This window comes from Podarcis bocagei, assembly GCF_964188305.1.
Source record: "Podarcis bocagei genome assembly, chromosome: 7".
Lineage (NCBI taxonomy): Eukaryota > Metazoa > Chordata > Lepidosauria > Squamata > Lacertidae > Podarcis > Podarcis bocagei.
In genome coordinates this window covers 19,200,457-19,218,671 of record NC_138132.1, presented here as the reverse complement: position 1 = coordinate 19,218,671, position 18,215 = coordinate 19,200,457, and the positions used below count along the sequence as shown (strand labels likewise).

General features: G+C 48.8%; 2 protein-coding genes and 1 long non-coding RNA gene across 3 annotated transcripts in view; 1 reads left to right on the top strand and 2 right to left on the bottom strand.

The window, feature by feature from the left end:
• The window catches only part of GRAMD1A (GRAM domain containing 1A), a 52,648-nt gene extending 51,597 nt beyond the window's left edge, over positions 1-1,051 (bottom strand). The window contains exon 1 of the mRNA XM_081203525.1: positions 908-1,051. The gene's annotated coding sequence lies outside the window, so the exon portion shown is untranslated. The remainder of the gene's footprint in view (positions 1-907) is intronic.
• Positions 1,052-6,382: 5,331 nt separating this feature from the next.
• PSMC4 (proteasome 26S subunit, ATPase 4) lies at positions 6,383-18,096 on the bottom strand. Its single transcript, XM_081203555.1, has 11 exons — positions 17,939-18,096; positions 15,590-15,688; positions 12,778-12,964; positions 12,140-12,286; positions 11,494-11,603; positions 10,120-10,213; positions 9,785-9,952; positions 7,954-8,030; positions 7,418-7,586; positions 6,629-6,684; positions 6,383-6,519 (listed from the first exon to the last, which is right to left on the bottom strand). Exons 1-11 carry the CDS (start codon positions 17,972-17,974, stop codon positions 6,406-6,408), a joined length of 1,257 nt encoding a protein of 418 aa, XP_081059681.1. The 5' UTR covers positions 17,975-18,096; the 3' UTR covers positions 6,383-6,405.
• On the top strand, positions 6,444-8,844 carry LOC308592299. Its single transcript, XR_014010471.1, has 2 exons — positions 6,444-6,557; positions 8,734-8,844. It is a non-coding gene; the product is annotated as an uncharacterized lncRNA (long non-coding RNA).
• Positions 18,097-18,215: the final 119 nt, after the last annotated feature.

The following is an 18,215-nucleotide window of genomic DNA, read 5'->3' as shown; positions in this document are numbered from 1 at the left end:
CTGCTTTCCAAGGGAAGAGCTGCGTGGCAGGAGATGCTGTGTTCTCCTGACCTAGACATTGTCACCAGCTTTGCTCCGGGATCTGATCTAGCAGGGGCAGAACAGTGTTTCAAGGGAGGGGCTGCCCTTTATCAAAACTGCCCAAACTGCCACAGCCATTGGCCACAACTTCCAAAAAACGTGCACTAGAACTTGCTTTCCCCTCCCATTGCCTTTTCCTCATGTGCCATATCCTTTCAAATTGTCTGAAAGCAGGGCCTGTCTTAGGACTGATTTTTGTAAGCTGCTCCAAAAGTCTTTTCTGCTAAAAGGTGTGTGTGTGTGTGTGTGTGTGTGTGTGTGTGTGTGTGTGTGTGTGTAAAACACTGTAAATAAATAAATCTCATTGTAAAACCTCAGACAGTGGTGCTGTCTGTGGCAAACGTCTAGGACCCCATTCAGCAGAATGAGCAAGAACAACCCCCACCAGCACAAAAAAACCCAAAACAGTAAGCAGTGTTGAAGTGTCAGGCGCAGGAACCTTTTGTCCCTCCAAATGTTGTCATTTAGATTTGTATACCGCCCTTCACCCGTAGGTTCACGACAAAAAAATTGCAAAATAAAAACAACAAAATGCATAATAAAAATAACAATGGCAAACCAATAATCCCCCCACTCCCACAATACATTTAAAAGAACATCGGATGTCAAATCAGCCAAACGCCCGGGGTTGTTGCTGAACCACAACACCCATCACCCCAAGCAAACATGACCAATGGCTGGGGACAGTGGGAGTTGTAGTTCAGCCACATCTGGAGGGCAGAAAGTTCACCACACACCTCAAGTAACGGGGGGAAACGGTGTGGGAGTAATATCTCTAGGTCCAGAGGCTAAAACAACAGTTGGGGCCTGTAGTAAAATACCTCACCTCCTAGTAAGGCTTGTTTCTCCTTCGTTGTGCCAGCTGCCCAGCCATCTCCTCCACTGGGATTACATAAACTGAAAGAGCTCAAGGCAACCATTCTACCCGACACCCACTCGTTTTTCCGTTTTCCTTTTCCAACGGACACTCTGCATTCTGTGGCTGTTGCCTTTGTGAGCTATGCTCATTCTTGGGAGTGTGCATCTACTTCCTTGATTTAAAAAAACAAACACAAAAGGCAAGGACAACCCTCATATTCTCGGCCTCTGCAAAAAAGGCTCCCCTCAAATCCACTAGTAATGCTTCCAGATAAAAGCAGGGGTAGCCAATTGGGGGGCCTTCCAGGCTTTGTGGATTATAACTCCCATTACCCTCATTTGGCCTTTCTGGCCTGGGCTGGTGGGAAATGTAGTCCAACCAAAATCCGGACAGCACCACTTTTGACTGCCGCTGAAATAAAATAAAAAAATTCCTTCCAGTAGCACCTTAAAGACCAACTAAGTTAGTTCTTGGTATGAGCTTTCGTGTGCATGCACACTTCTTCAGATACACTGAAACAGAAGTAGCCAGATCCTTCTATACAGTGAGAAGGTGGGGAGGGGTGTTACTCAGAAGGGTGGTGGGAATGGGAGATAGGCAGATAGCTGAGAGAGCCTCTTGACTACTCTTAACACTGTAATAGGTCTTACAGGAAAAGGCAAGGGGTGGGAAGGTGAGAAATGGTTTAGTTATGTATAGTGAGATAAGAATCCAATGTCTTTGTTCAGTCCAGGTCTTTTCATGGTTTTAAGTTTGGTAATGAGCTGTAATTCAGCAGCTTCTCTTTCCAGTCTATTTCTGAAATTCCTTTGTAGTAAAACAGCTACTTTGAGATCTTGTATAGAATGTCCTGGGAGATTGAAGTGTTCTCCTACTGGTTTCTCTGTTCTGTGATTCTTGATGTCAGATTTATGTCCGTTTATTCTTTGGCGTAAGGTTTGGCCTGTTTGTCCAATATAGAGAGCTGAAGGACACTGTTGGCATTTGATGGCATACACAATGTTAGACGATGAGCAATTAAATAGTCCCGAGATGGTATGTGTGATGTTGTTGGGGCCAGTAATGGTGTTGTCCGGGTGTATGTGGCAGCAAAGTTGGCATCTGGGTTTATTGCAGGCTCTGGTGCCAGTGTCTGTGTTAAGTCTGGTTGTAGTATTATTGTGGGTTAGGAGTTGTTTAAGATTGGGTGGCTGTCTGTAGGCAATGAAAGGTCTTCCTCCCAGAGCTTGAGAAAGAGAACTGTCATTGTCCAGGAGAGGTTGTAGATCTCTGATGATGCGTTGTACTGTTTTAACTTGGGAGCTGTATGTGATGACTAGAGGTGTTCTGTTATTTTCTTTTTTGGGTCTGTCTTGCAGCAAGTTCTCTCTGGGTATCAGTCTGGCTCTGTTGATCTGTTGTCTAACTTCATCTGCTGGGTATTTTAGTTCTGAGGTTTGCTGTAGATCCCTTAGGTGAGAGTCTCTGTCTGTAGAATTGGAACAGATGCGGCTGTAACGTAGTGCCTGGCTATATACAATGGACTGTTTGGTATGTTTGGGATGGTAGCTAGAGGCATGTAGATATGTTTGTCGGTCAGTTGGTTTGCGGTATAAGGTGGTGTCTATGCACCCATCCTGTATTTTTATAGTAGTGTCCAAAAAATGTATTTCTTGCATAGATTGATTCATTGTAAGGTTGATTGTGGGGTGAAAATCATTAAATTTCTGGTGAAAGGTGTCCAGGGTCTGTTGACCATGTGTCCAGATGATAAAAATATCGTCAATGTATCGCAGGTACAAGAGAGGTTTGAGTGGGTAGGAGTTCAGAAAACGTTGTTCTAAATCTGCCATGAAGATGTTGGCATACTGTGGGGCCATGCGGGTGCCCATTGCTGTGCCGCTGATCTGAAGAAACAGGTCATCACCGAATTTGAAGTTGTTGTGGGTAAGGACAAATTGGCAGAGTTTAGTGGCAAGGTCCGCTGTGGTTTTATCTGATATGGTGTTCCTCATAGCTTGTAAACCATCGTTGTGTGGGATGTTGGTATACAGAGATTCCACATCCATAGTAGCTAGTATAGTATTGTTGGGAAGATTATTTAAAGATTGTATTTTCCTCAGAAAATCTGTGGTGTCACGTACATAGCTGGGAGCATTGATGGCATATGGTTTCTGAAGAAGTGTGCATGCACACGAAAGCTCATACCAAGAACTAACTTAGTTGGTCTTTAAGGTGCTACTGGAAGGAATTTTTTTATTTTGACTATGGCAGACCAACACGGCTACCTATCTACTGCTGAAATAAAAGGCATTGTGCAAGGACTTAAAAGAGAGGTTTGGGCCGCCTGTGGCCCTCCAGATCGGGGGCTCCAGCTTCCCATCCACCCGTCAGAATGGCCGGTGGGAGTTTGGAGCTGGTGGCCAAATGCAGAATTGGATGAGCAGAAAGATCCTGGCTCTGCTTCTGCCTGGCACGTGTCCCTTCAGTCCCAAAAGAAAAGTGAACATGGAACCATGTTTGCTTTGCAAGCCAATAAACCCAAAGTAAACACAAGTCGAGATTTGCCTGGAAGCTTATCAGACATCCATGGTGCACGGGCACACGTCATATTGGCATTACGCCAGCAACGCACCGTTTCCTCCGGGCATTTGACAGAATAGGTCGACTTGTTTCCTGCCCACCCACCCCCCCCCACATTTCCATTAATAAATCACCCGCTGTTTGCACGGAAAAGGACGATTCAGGACAGACAAAAGCAAATACTTCTTCACTCTGTGCAGTTATAAATGATGGGATTCACTCTCACAAGATGTCTCGATGGCCACTGACTCGAATGGCTTTAAAAAAGGGTTAGATACACTCGCAGGGAATAAGGCTATCAATGTTTCTAACTTCCACTGTCAGAGAATTAGTAGGCCTCCCTGGGAATTAGGGCTATGCTCCAAATTATGCCAAATTCTAAATCCCCAGCTGAGTTAGATAACCCAATTTTCCAGGGTCTCCTGGAGTGATCCAGGAGTGTCAGGATGCAGGGCAGGAAGGACGTTTAAGCCGTGCACACCTGCTCCCAGCAAGGGAACACAGGTACATTTGTCAAACCTAACGGGGCTGAAGCTTCTGCTCAGCAGTGGGAGAACACAGGGTGCAATACTGCAGGCTTCAGGGGTCTGCTTCACCACATGCCCCAGAGAACACGCTGGAGGAGCAGAGTTCAATGGGATTGGCCCTGCTGCCCTTCACAGTATAGGGGGCGAGGAAGATGCAACAGAAGCTCCAACCCCCAAATTGATTCGGGGCTGGAACCAGGTTTGTGTGCACAGCCCTACGGGAACCACAAGTGGGGAGTGTTGCTGTTGCTCTCAGGTCTTCCTTACGGGCTTCCTAGAGGCATCTGTTTGGCCATTGTGAAAACAGGATTTTGGACAAGATGGGTTCTTATATTCCCGAGTCTTTTATCGCCTCTTTGTTTTACCATGTGTATGCCAATGTTAGTGAGGGAGCCTGCATCCTTTGAAGAAAGAACAACATGTTCTGTAACTGTTATAAGGCGTCACTTTGCTTGGGCTCCTGCCTTCCATAGCCCCTTCAAAGAGCTACAGGCACAAGGTCACATTTACATCTACTGCAGCAAACACTGCTAAGAGTCTTGCAGCATATTTAAGACTGATACAGTGGTACCTTGGGTTACATACGCTTCAGGTTACATATGCTTCAGGTTACAGACTCAGCTAACCCAGAAATATCACCTCGGGTTAAGAACTTTGTTTCAGGATGAGAACATAAATTGTGCGGCGGCAGCGGGAGGCCCCATTAGCTAAAGTGGTACCTCAGGTTAAGAACAGTTTCAGGTTAAGAACGGACCTCTGGAACGAATTAAGTACTTAACCCAAGGTACCACTGTAAATGTACTGCAGCATAAGGCGTCGTGGACTACAGTCCATCTTCATCAGGCGAGTGAAGCATTATCCTGAGTTACAGATATATTTAACACATGATTCAGGGGAGATTGTAAAGAGTCTGAAGGGAGCAAAATGCAGAAAGCAGGTGGTGATAATTGCATGAACAGCGAACATATACTCAAACATTTGTGCTTAACACAGGCCTCCTCGTATTTGTAAGCCAGTTATCATATGTAATACAATATTTTAAAAACCTCTTTCCGTTCAAAGATTGACTCCTTCAAGGGACTGGCGTAACATTTAAGAAACCTTTTTTCTGTACCAGACTACTGTATTGGGATAAAATATAAAGCATGTGTATAGAGAGAGATGGGAGAGCAAATGCTGTGCAGCTGCATCTCTTTCGGACAGGGGTCTGTTTTTGTTATTGTTTTAGCTGCACATTGGACAACATAAAAATAGAACAAGCAGCCGCTCCTCCATAGTGAGCGGGTCCTTTTCAGATGTCACTTTGGCGTTGCGATAAAAAGCTCTTAAGAAATCTAAAAGGGGCATGCTTTTGAAGTACCGGCTTCAACTACAAGCTGTCACCACACCTTGCTGCACTCCGTGCCTCTTCAAAACAGTTCGGAGGGGGGAAATCCATTCCTGTCTTTATTTAACTGGCCGCCATGTTGTTCAGGGTGAAGCGATTCCCTCTAGTGACAAATGATGTCCAAAGCAGCTCAGACGGGAGGAAGCCGCGCCTTTGCCCACACAAGACCTTTTGGGCACTTTTAAACGCATGGACGTGCTGTGCTCTCCCACCACTGAGCATTGCAGGGCTCATCTCCCCATTCTGAAAAGACAAACGGGACCCCCTAGCAAGAGCAACACTGGAACATGGGCCAGAGGTTCCCTGCTCATTTCCACAGGCGATCCCAGGACCTTCGACCTGCCAAGTGCATGTTCCATCATGGAGCTAAAATCTCTCCATACCCTTCCTTTCACCACTGGAGAACAGAGCCAGCTACCCCCTCTTTTCAGGGGATTGATTTGGCTCCTGAAGCAATCTGTTCTGCTTCCCCCTGAAAAGAATCCTTTGCTTTTGGTGGCAACAGCAAAGAGAGAAAGGAGGAGGTGGGAAAAGCCCAGAGCGGTGGTGGTGGTGAAACCTTCCCTTTCCCCAATTATCAAATTGATCAAATGAAAGTGTGCATGCTCAAGTGTGGGGTAGCTTCACCTGCCCCTGGCATGCAACCCCCAGAGGGTTAGCAAAATGTGAATGTGGGGCCTGAGCAGCCCCCTAAAAGGTTGGCCACCCCTGTAGAAAACTCACCTAACGGCGTTGCCTGTTAGGCTTAGGAACAAATGCTACGTAAGAGTTGGCCATGAATAAACTGTGGGTGGTGGTGGTGGTGGGGTTTGAGTCTTAAGGCGAGGGTAATCTCTTATCCCCACCGAAGAAGGGAGCAAGTAAAGTCCTGGGTAATTATTTATTCACAGGATAAATCTCACACACCAACACCAGAGATACCAAAAATGCCCCCGCCCCCCACAGACTGAGACCACCACCTCCGTCTCCATCCTGCTTCTCCCATCTTTTTATTTGTAGAACTCGTGCTCCTGTTCGTCTTTCTTGATGACAGTCTTGTAGGCCTTCTCAAAGTCCTTGGCCAGCACAATGTAACGGTTCTCCCGGACAGCCAGCATGCCAGCCTTAAGGAGACAGGAAGGAGGGGAGGAAGCATGAACAGGTAACATCAGCAGGAAGTAAAAACTAAAAAAAAGGGGGAGTACTAACCGCTGTCTAACACACGATACTAACCTCCTGGCAAATGGAGTTGATGTCGGCTCCTGAGATCTTATCCGGCCGCGCCACGTCTGGAAGGAAGAGTGAAGGAAAGAGCAGGAGCAAATGGGCTCTGTGTGCCCATTCCAGAAAAGGTGAGAAGACTGGCCCATATGACTGCAAAATCCCCCATTGGGAGCTGCCACCTTTCCCATTGAAAGTTGATGATCAGCAGCTGCTAATTTTGCATTTATTTGTTTTTTGCTAAGGGCAGCACCTGCCAGGTTCGATGCAACCCTTTCCATGGAAGTAGGAGGTTGGCAGCGGGAGCTGGGAAAATAGTCAGGCGACAGGTACACCCTAGCTTCCAACCCCTGTACTCGAGGATGCTATGGTTACAAACAGTCCAACTGGCCTCTTGCTCTTCATTCCCCTTTATTTAACAGCATTAAATAAAGAACTGGTGGCCCCCCAGATGTTGTTGAACTCCCAGCTCCCATCATCCCCAGACATTGTGGCCAATGGCTTGGGATGATGGGAGTTATAGCTCAGCAACTTCTGGACAGCCGCAGGTTTCCTGCCCTGGCTTTATAGCATCAGCTTGCTCCCCATATTCACTGCCAGAAGGATTGGTGGGTAAGAGGGGTATTTTACCATCCAACTTTAAAAGACAAGAAATAAGTTCAGGGAACTTTATTCTGTTAGCAGGTCAAAGCGGGGGGATGACACACAAACAAAACATCTCTTAAGCTCAGCTGATTGGCCATTCTTCTAGTTCCCCTGCCCTCCACCCATTTCTTCCCACTACACCGTCCAAAAGGATACAATCCTCCAGATCCACCTCCTCAGACAGGTTCATCTTGCTGGTGATGGTGGTGAAGATCAACCGTTTTTGGCGCCGGTCCGGCAAGGGAAACTCAATTTTACGATCTAGGCGGCCTGGCCGGAGCAGAGCAGGATCCAGGGTGTCTGCTCGATTCGTGGCCATTATCACCTAGAAGGGAACCAAGAGAGAACACCGTTAAACCCAACTTCTTCATGCAAAAAATTAATGGCAGGCTCAGGCAGACTGTGAATTTGAGTTTGGTAAGTTAAGTGGAGAAAAGCCAACATTTGTTGGAACCCTTTAGGCAGGGATGGAAACTGGTGGCCTTCCAGATGTTGCTGGACTCCAACTCCCAAGGGGCCCAGGCCAAAACTTAGGGATGATGGGAGTTGTAGTTCAACAACATTTAGAGAGCCACAGCTTTCCCCATCTTTGCTTTAAATCCAGAGCTTATGCTAAAGAGGGGAATTGCCTTTCTAGGCCACTCAACCCTTTCCCTTGCCCCCCCACCCCCACTGCTGCCCAACACACGTACCTTGACGTTAACATTCTGGTCAAAGCCATCCATCTGGTTGAGTAGCTCCAGGAGGATGCGCTGAACCTCCCTATCAGCTGTAGAGAGACCAACAAATTTATCAGCTGGTGTGCCCTGGAAGAGAGAGCTGCCCTTTCCTTTCGCTGCCATAGCCAAAGCTGCTTTGCGCTACCGACCCATCTTCAGGGATATCGTCCAAGCCTGGAATGCACCACACTGGCCTGTTAAGCCGTCATTCAGAGAACCTCAGGATTTATACAGCTGTCTAAGTTTTGAGTCCTCATTACTGCAGAGAAAAGACTGCAGAAGTCTCCGCGGTGCCCATTGAGGGGCTTGGAGGATACGAGACCCACAAACAAGATGCTGCGGTATAGAGTCTGCCTGTCTGGCATTCTAATCAGACAGCCGTGTCCTTTTACAGGCTACACCATTCCAGTCTGGCACTACAGTTTTCCATTCTCACCTACCCGCCAGGCTGCTGAGCATGCTCAGGGCTTACTGGGCTGTTTTGGGATACCCTCAGCCTTGGGTATGTTTCCCATTTCTGTAAAATGTGAAGTTTCTCCAAGCCTGCTGCTACCCGCCTTCCTTCTCATGTGCAGTTGAGTACCATTTGTTTCCTCATCCCTGGTATACAAGGACAGAAAAGAAAGGACTTCTAGTGGTCTATGCCCATTTCCATTGCTGGGGATTAAACCAGGGACCTTTCTGCATGCAAGGTGAATGCCCTACTACTGAGCTTACAGCCCTTCTAAGCCTCCCTGCTTCTTCCACACTCAGCTGCCATCCTATTTCTTGCTCAACAAATCCAGATTTGCAACCCCGACTGCACAAAATAAAGTGATTGCCCGCACAAAATATGCCCGATTCACGCATGTTGAAGAATTTGGATGTCCTGTTTGGAAAAAATATATTCCCCCCTAGCAGAAGCATTAGCCTCACCTGGGCCAAGTCTGTCCTTTGGCTCTCATAGGCCAACCATATGCAGAGGTCACTATGTTCAACCGACAAAGAACTACGGAAGCCCAGGGTTCTAGCACATTGTGACACTGGAAGGTCGGAGCAACACCTAGAGGAGGCAGCAGGAATTGCAGCAGCCCTACCCAGCTGCCAGGACTCAGGCAGAAACTAGGGGTTGCGCAGCCAACACAGGATTCCCAAACTTATATTTGCTGCCTAACACGGAAGAGGGAACTTCACCATTTCCCCAATCGCTTGCTGGCTGCTTTTATCAGCTAGGGGTGTGTGGATCTAGTCAAGGGGGTTGGAGCAGCAGGTGAAAGGTTAAAGCAACTTCCTCCAGGTGGTATTTCCCAAATATATTTGAGGCTGCAGCAGAGGAAGAGACTGGGAAGCAGAACTGCTGCAGTGGCTCTGATGACAGCCCCTTGCTCCTTCTGTCCCTGAAAAGTTTCTATTCCTGCTGCTCATTATAACATTTGCTTTCCCTCTTCCCTCCCCCATCCCATTTCCTTTCGTGCTGTGTCTGTTAAGACTAGTTACAGATAGGTAGCCGTGTTGGTCTGCCATAGTCAAAATAAAAAAATTCCTTCCAGTAGCACCTTAAAGACCAACTAAGTTAGTTCTTGGTATGAGCTTTCGTGTGCATGCACACGAAAGCTCATACCAAGAACTAACTTAGTTGGTCTTTAAGGTGCTACTGGAAGGAATTTTTTTATTCTGTTAAGACTGTAATCCTATGGGCAAGGACTGTCCTGTTTTTACCGATTGTATGTAAGCTGCTCTTCCCTAGTCCTTCCCTCTATTTAGGTGGCCACAGTTGCCCAAGAGCCCCGCCCCCTCGCTCCCTCTTCCCCCGTCACCAACTCACCCCCGGTCTGGGCATCGAAGCGCTTGGTGGCAATGGCGTCAATCTCGTCAATGAAAATGATGGCTGGGGCGTTCTCTTTGGCCAGGCGGAAAACGTCCCGCACCATGCGCGGACCCTCGCCCAGGTACTTCTGCACAAACTCGGATCCTACTACCCGAATGAAGGCAGCTGGAGGGAAAGGCAGAGTTAGACCCAGCTTCTTTGGCATCCCTCGGTCTCCCAGGGAAACCCATCTTAACGGGGCCACCACCTTGGGAAGACCAAGGGATGCCAGCAAACCTACACCCAACTGGGTAGTGATGTATCCAAGCCAAGAGAACTGGTGCCCTGCTCACCTGTGGTGTGATGAGCCACTGCTTTGGCCAACATGGTTTTCCCGCAACCAGGTGGGCCGTACATCAGCACCCCCCGTGGAGGGTCAATGCCGATCTGAAAAAAGGGGCCGAAAGGTGAGAAAAGAACAACAGAAGAGGCCATCTCAAGGGCCCTTGTCACATCTCTCAACAGAATAAAACCCTACTTTGTGTACGTTTCCGAGCACAATTCAAAATGTTGGTGCTGACCTTCAAAGCCCTAAACAGCCTCGGTCCTGTATACCTGAAGGAGTGTCTCCACCCCCATCGTTCAGCCCGGACACTAAGATCCAGCACCGAGGGCCTTCTGGCGGTTTCCTCATTGCGAGAAGTGAGGTTACAGGGAACCAGACATAGGGCCTTCTCGGTAGTGGCGCCTGGTCTGTGGAACGCCCTCCCTTCAGATGTGAAGGAAATAAGCAGCTATCTTCTTTTTAAAAGACATCTGAAGGCAGCCCTGTTTAGGGAAGTTTTTAATATTTAATGCTGTATTGTTTTTAACACTTGATTGGAAGCCGCCCAGAGTGGCTGGGGAAACTCAGCCACTACACCCAGAAGCCTCCCATCCATGCACCAACCACATCCAGATTTTGCTTCAATGATATTGTTGCATTGGGCACCGACTGGGCTAAGGGCTGGTCCAAGCACTGAGAAGGGCATGCACAAGTAAATCTTGGTGTGCACCCATGTAAAATATCTAGAAATAATAGCCAGGATTTAATCCGGGCTCTGCTTGGGGATCTCCCTCCACTGGCAAGAAGGCACAGATGTTCTCTATACAAAGCAGCTCAAAGATTAAAACGCAGGACTGATAGCTACCAGCGCATGCAACAAGGGAGGTTTCCCTTTGCTGTGTTTTTCAATCATACAGATGACAACCGACCCAGCTTAGGACAGGAGAAAAAACGTTTGCTTTCTTCTTTGTAAAATGAACACAGGCGATGCAGTGCGGAGGATGCAGTTCTCTCTGCAATTCCACCCCACCCACTTCCTGTCCCAAGCAAACGAATATTAATGGGAGCCATTAAGGGTAAGGGTAAGGGAGCCATTAAGGGTAAGAAGCAGCAGAGCTTCTGCTCTGCATGCAGTTGGCTCCAAGTTCAATTCCTGGCATCGCCAGAAAACACTGTGAAGATCCCTGAGCTGAAGCCCTCGAGAGTCATTGCTGGTCAGTGGAAAATAGTGAGCTCGATAGGTCAGTGGTCTGACTCAGTATATGGCAGCTTTCTAGGATCACTGTTGTTGAAGCAAGCCACTGCGAGCTTTCTAAAGGAAAAGTGCAGATAGATACATGAATGACAGCCTATTTGTGCACACACTGCACATACCTCCGACATAGAAATTTAGATCACGTACCTGTTTGTAGAGTTCAAAGTGGGTAAGGGGCAGCTCTACTGCCTCCCTCACTTCCTGCTTCTGAATATCCATCCCACCAATGTCGGCATACATCACGTCTGGTTTCTGATCTGCTCAGAGAAGGGACGGGACCTCAGGTGTTTTCCTGCCCTTGGATCTCTTTCTACCCTGCTACATTCTTTCAAGCGCTACCTTGATTCCACTGGGCCCCTTTCTTCATAGCCTTGGGCAGCCTTCCCCCCACCCCTGCCTGCTGTTTTGGACTACAACTCCCATCAGCCCCAGCCAGCACATGCTGGAGCTCCATTGGAGCCGCAGTTCCAATGTAAACCACTTCATGCTCCTGGATCTGATGGGCAGTGCGAGCACAGCTTGCTCCAGCGAAAGCGCAACCAGGAGCTCACTTTAAGCTCCCAGCTGTTCCTTTGCAGCCATACAAGTACCTGCCTGTCAGGTGTGCAGTGGGTAGGGTTTGCAAGGAATGTCCTTGCAAGCCAAATTGGGACTTGCGGGTCTGAGGTTCCCCACACCAAGGACTCTGAAGACAGCAAGTGCTGTCTTCTTACTGAAGACATCCTGGAAGCCCTGCCCATAGGCAGCCCATTAACAGGGCTCACCTCTCTGATCCAAGGAAGAGTTGCCTTACCTGAAGTGAGCATCATGATACTGCTGTCAGCCTCAGGGGGCAATACGTCCACCAAGGCATTGCTGTGTTTATGCAGGGCCACAGAGGCATTGGGTTTCAGCAGCTCCCGGTCAATGGTGCTCAGGATCCGGACGTAATAGTTGGAGCCTGAAGTGGAGACACACTTATGAGATAAAAGACTGGAAACAGAGGCCGCCAGGGAGACAAGCCAGCTCTTTTTCTCAAGCTGCAATGTAAGGGGAGGGGAGGGCTGGCGCCCGCACTTGGCATCCCTGGGCAGTTGCCAGAGCCCCAGCACCCTGGCAGTGCCAAACAATGATACTTGCCTCCCTTTACTTCTCCCGCCCTCCCCAAATCACACACACATTGAGCAGTGCCAGGTCTATGAATCTAGCTGCCATTTAAGTTTCCCACAATTCCCCTGGCGTTGTGGCACTCGGGGCATTGTGGGAAATTTGAATGGCACTCCTCGGCAGTTCAATACAGCTCAGAATGCTGCTGATTGCTATTAGCCACCACCATCTGGGGCACACAAACAGAGCAGGGCCCCCTGCCAGAGCGGACTTTGTCCACTGCCTCCTGAAACCTGGAGCTGGCCCATTGCAGGTAGATGGGAAGGAGGAAAGAAGGGACTGTACCTGTGGTGGAACCAACAATGGCTGTGTTCTGATCCACGGCCTCCAGGAACTGGCCAATGACCAGCGGAATGCTCTGGATTCGTTTCACCTCCTCCTGGGCGTGCAGAAACTCCTTCTTTAGGTTCTTCTGCTCATCTTTGATGTACTCCTCTTGCACTTCCAGAAACTCCAGCTCTTGCTGCAATTTCTACAGGGGGGCACAACGAAATCCTCCTCAAACCTCCTCCTGCACCAGCTGAATTACCACTCATGATATCGTAGGAACACCTAGGAAGGTGACTTACATGGTCAGAGCACTGCTCCATCTAGCCAACCCTGACTAGCAGCAGCTACCAGGAGATGCTGGGTAATAATAATAATAATAATAATAATAATAATAATAATAATAATAATTTATTATTTGTACCCCGCCCATCTGGCTGGGTTTCCCCAGAGACTCTGGGCGGCTTCCATAGAAACCAAAAATACAGTAAAATATCACAGATTAAAAACTTCCCTGAACAGGGCTGCCTTAAGATGTCTTCTAAATGTCAGGTAGTTATTTATCGCTTTGACATCTGATGGGAGGGCGTTCCACAGGGCGGGCGCCACCACTGAGAAGGCCCTCTGCCTGGTTCCCTGTAGCTTTGCTTCTCGCAACGAGGGAACCGCCAGAAGGCCCTCGGCGCTGGACCTCAGCATCCGGGCAGAACTATGGGGGTGGAGACGCTCCTTCAGGTATATTTGGCCGAGGCCGTTTAGGGCTTTAAAGGTCAGCACCAGCACTTTGAATCGAGCTCAGAAACGTATTGGGAGCCAATGTAGGTCTTTCAAGACCGGTGTTATGTGGTCTCGGCGGCCGCCCCCAGTCACCAGTCTAGCTGCCGCATTCTGGATTAGTTGTAGTTTCCGAGTCACCTTCAAAGGTAGCCCCACGTAGAGCGCATTGCAGTAGTCCAAGCGGGAGATAACTAGAGCATGCACCACTCTGGCGAGACAGTCCGCGGGCAGGTAGGGTCTCAGCCTGCGTACCAGATGGAGCTGGTAGACAGCTGCCCTGGATGCAGAATTGACCTGTGCCTCCATGGACAGCTGTGAGTCCAAAATGACTCCCAGGCTGCGCACCTGGTCCTTCAGGGGCACAGTTACCCTATTCAGGACCAGGGAGTCCTCCACACCCACCTGCCCCCTGTCCCCCAAAAACAGTACTTCTGTCTTGTCAGGATTCCAACTTCAATCCATTAGCCGCCATCCATCCTCCAACCGCCTCCAGGCACTCCAGGGTATTGAACCTGGGACCTTCTGCATGTAAAGCGGATCCTCTGCCACTGAACTACAGCCCTTCTCCGTATGCAGCAAGCACAGGCTTCTGCATCCACACCACTGCCCCCCCCCCAACACTACCACTATAGCAGACAAGCTGTGTAGCCAGGGAGGTTGGGAATTTCTGATCTTAAGAGTGAGATCTTCTACATACTGCAGAATCTGAATTATATCGATTTCTTTTTTTTAAGAAAGTCACGGAGAAAACCTTCAGAAAGGTAGAATAATTACAATCCTTCCCCACAGACCCGAACATCTGCCTCTATGCCCTTACTGCTTAATACCCCTTCTGTTCAACTTCCTAGTCCTTAAGAAAAAACAGTAATTCCTAAGCAGCTAACTCACACTCCAGTCAACAACACACCCGAGACCAACAATACAAAGACATTTGCTATATAAGGTGCAGTAACTCAAACTGTACACAGAATCCCCAGTGCCGTCACATTTGCGTAAAGACACTGCAATGATGGCAGTTTTGTTTTCAATCCCATTCATAATGATCCACAACACGCAATTCAACCTCGCCTTGCGGCAGTAAATTGCATAAATTAATTTCTGCAAGGTATTAACATTCCACAAAAAAATTAATTTGGACAGAGCAGGCCAGAAACAATTTCTAACACATCTTTGCACCTCTCCATCAAAAATGGCACTGCAGCAATGGTGCCCTAACTCTTCTACTGCTCCACCAGTTTGCCTCTATAAAAACAACTTCTGTGGAAAACCTCTGTGGCTCCGCTGTTATCTCATCAAACAATGATGGGGAATATTTGACCTGCGGGTCTCTCATCATAAGTGATGTCACGCATGCAGCAGGTGGTGAAGTGTTTGCAAAGAAACAATCTGGAGGCTTAAGGTGTGCTCCCGATTTCTTTTCATGGCAAGCACTGCTGGCATTCAGCACCTTTTGAATATGGCACCAAGTGCAAGCCCCAAAGACTGGTCCTGTTTGGGAGTTCCTGGATGGAAGTGGAGTTAATCCCTGCTGAAAACGGGATTTGAAGGCACCACTGATCAACCGAGCTCCATCTGGGATCAGCTGCACTGAGGAATTGCCAAGTGCAGCCAACCTCTGCCAAAGCAGAGATTAACTGATAGGCAGGTTTGCAAAAGAATAGCAAGGGTACTTAGCCCATGATCCTGATTCTCTCCTTTGAAGCTAAGTTACATGCTGGTATCAGGTGACTGACAGGTGAGTGGCCTTGTCCACCCAGCAGAGTGGCTCCCAAGGAATCATAGAATCGTAGAGTTGGAAAAATGAGGGTCATCTTGTCCAACCCCCTGCAATGCAGGAATCTTTTGCTCAACGTGAGGCTCGAACCCACAACTCTGAGATTAAGAGAATCATGCTTTAGCGACTGAACTATCCTGGGAGCTTAGGATCCAGCCTGCCAACGTGCTCCTGTTTGCCACCCCTGTTCTTGAGCGAAGGACCACACAACAGCCCCCTCCAGCACCACAAACAGAGCGCTACAACCTCACAGCTGAACAAGATCGCCGGGTAGCTCACCTTATAACGGCTGTACAGGTCCTCCACATCCTCAGCCTCAGGAACTAGGAAGGAGAGGCCAGTCTGAGGCCTAGAGATGGAGAGAGCAGGAAGCTCATCCTAGAATCAGGGAACACAAAGAAATGAGAATGTAGAGTTATCTGGGAAACTTTCACCTCCTGCACTGCACATGTCACCTGCCTAAGTTGGGGGACCTGAGGCTCCCTAGATGTTGCCGCAGTAAAATGCCTGTCATTCGTAGCCATGCAGGCTGAAGCTGGTGGAAGCTGGGAGTCCACTGAGCTGACTGAATGACAGGGGAGCAAGCCAAAGGAACAGTCCAGGAAAAAGATGAAGTTTTGCTGCGGCCTCCTCCTACGCAGGTTTCATCAGAGGCTAAGTTCTGCTACCTGTATCTATGTCGCAAGTTTAAACACTTTAGGACAAATTCCAAAGGCATAGTTGTGCTAAAAACTTCCCCTCTTCGAGTTGTAATAAATGTCCCAAACCCAGCAATGAGGACCCGCGACTGGAAGTTTAGCTCTTTATTGGCAAAGAACACAATATCAGCTACTAAGGAGCGAGAATCCCAGGCACCGCTCCTGCTAAACAGCTAGCTAGGCATTGCCTTCTTCAGACCTGTGCTCCAACCCAGACAGCTGGAGCAACTGTGTGACCATGCTTCCCTCAACACATTTAAACACCCTTGTGGTGTGCACAAGCAAACAACCTCTCCTGCGTAGCATCTCCAGCTGCTCCTGTCACTTTAAGCCCCTTGTTGTCCTTGGAGACAGCTGGGGAGGGGATAGAGGAGATTCTAAGAGCTCCCATCTCTCTCTGGGACTCCCTCTTCCTCCTCTGCGCCTTCCTGCAACTCTTCTTCCTCCTCCTCTTCTCCTGACTCTGACTGCCAGGCCTCTTCCCCTTGCCTCATGTGAGGTCTAAGGTAAAGGTAAAGGGACCCCTGACCATTAGGTCCAGTCGTGGCCGACTCTGGGGTTGCAGCGCTCATCTCGCTTTATTGGCCGGGTCATGTGGCCAGCATGACTAAGCCATTTCTGGCAAACCAGAGCAGCGCACGAAAACGCCGTTTACCTTCCCGCCGGAGTGGTGCCTATTTATCTACTCATTTAGTCTGAAAAAACCCACAACCAAGATTTGGCAACACCTTAAACGAGATCAAGATTAATTAGCAATGGAATGGGATGTAGCAGGAGAAGGAAAACAGGAGCCTGAAAGAGGAAACCTAAATACGTGTCTACCCAGAGAGAAGTCCCACAGGGGAAGGGCCACAGCTCAGTGGTAAAGCCAGTGTTGGTGCCAGATTATTTTGATCAGTAGGCAAGGCTAACTACTTGTACCCACACAATAAATAAATAAATGCTAACTTCAATGTTCAGAAACATGTTTAGTAGAAAAATTGGAAAGCACAAAAACTTAGTTTCGATAAATGTATTTTAAACTGCAAGAATAAGTAATACAACCATCTTTGATTGCCTTTCTCAAATACAAAAGACAATGTTTTAGCACACAAATCATTTTTAACAACCTTGCGAACTGAGATATTAAAATTCAAGTCTCTTTTAAAAAGCTTCCATTTCAGGCGCATCCAACTATCACTCTGTGTGCCTTCCCCCTTTTTCTAATTTTGTCACCCACTCCTTCGGGTCAAGTGCTGCCAAGCCAACTGGAAGCCTCTTTCCGCAGCATCCCTTGAGCATATGTAAGCTTTTCTAAGTTCGAGAAACCAGGTTCAGAACGTACAAGTGAAACACGTATCAGGAATTCATAAGATGTAACAAAAAATGTAATCAGTTATTATTATTATTTTTTAAATGCCTCTCTAAGGCCGGTACTGCCCATCCCCCTTTGAGGTCTGTGCCCCGTGAGACTACTTACCTACCTAGCTGGCCTACTACTAGCTGACAGCCTTGGGAGGAGCATCTGCTTTGAGCGCAGAAGAAAATCCCAGTTTGGCTCCCCAGGCAGGGCTGGGCGAGAATCCCTGCCCGAAACCCCGGAGAGCCTGGCCGCTGCCAGTCAGTGCAAGCAGCACTGAGCCAGGTGGGCTCAAGGCACCTCCCTGCGCCCAATAGGGTTGCTACTTACAGGGCTTTCTATGGGGCCGGGGGAAGTGGGGTCCAGTGGGGCAAAGAGCTAAAACGCCACGGTCCTCCTCCTCCTCCTCCAGGGCCCCACCAGCCCCGCAGTGACTCGGCACCTCGCCGGTCCCCCGCCGGCCTTCTAGGGCTTCAGCACCGCTGCCTCTGCCCCAAAGCAGCAGAGGCGGTGGGGGGAGGACAGCGAAGGAGGAAGATCCGGCCGGCGCCGCCTTTCCTTCCCCACGACGCGCGTCCCGGCCTCCCTTACCTGCGTTTTCTCCACCAGGATCCCGATCTCCTCCATTTCTCAGCTTAACAAGGCCAGGCTGCTCTTCGCCGCTTCCGGGAAAAGCTGCCGGAAGCTGGAAAAGAGGCTGACGGGAGATGTAGTCCTTTTCGAGAAAAGGGATGAAGGGGCGGGGAAAGTAGCCGGCGGGGTGAAGGGGGGGGGGGATGATGCGAGTCGTAGGCCAGACTGCCGCTTTGGAACCGGGAGCCTATTTGGAAACTGGACTTAGGGCGGGGAACTTTTCGTATTGTTGGAT

What these genes read in the sequence shown, in the direction of transcription:
- PSMC4 (XM_081203555.1), bottom strand. Translation starts at nt 17,974, where the DNA reads ATGGAGGAGATCGGGATCCTGGTGGAGAAAACGCAG. An exon ending in TCCTGGTGGAGAAAACGCAG is followed by an intron (nt 15,689 to 17,938) that starts GTAAGGGAGGCC and finishes CCCTGATTCTAG; the next exon opens with GATGAGCTTCCTGCTCTCTC. An exon ending in CATTGTTGGTTCCACCACAG is followed by an intron (nt 12,287 to 12,777) that starts GTACAGTCCCTT and finishes TCTCCACTTCAG; the next exon opens with GCTCCAACTATTACGTCCGG.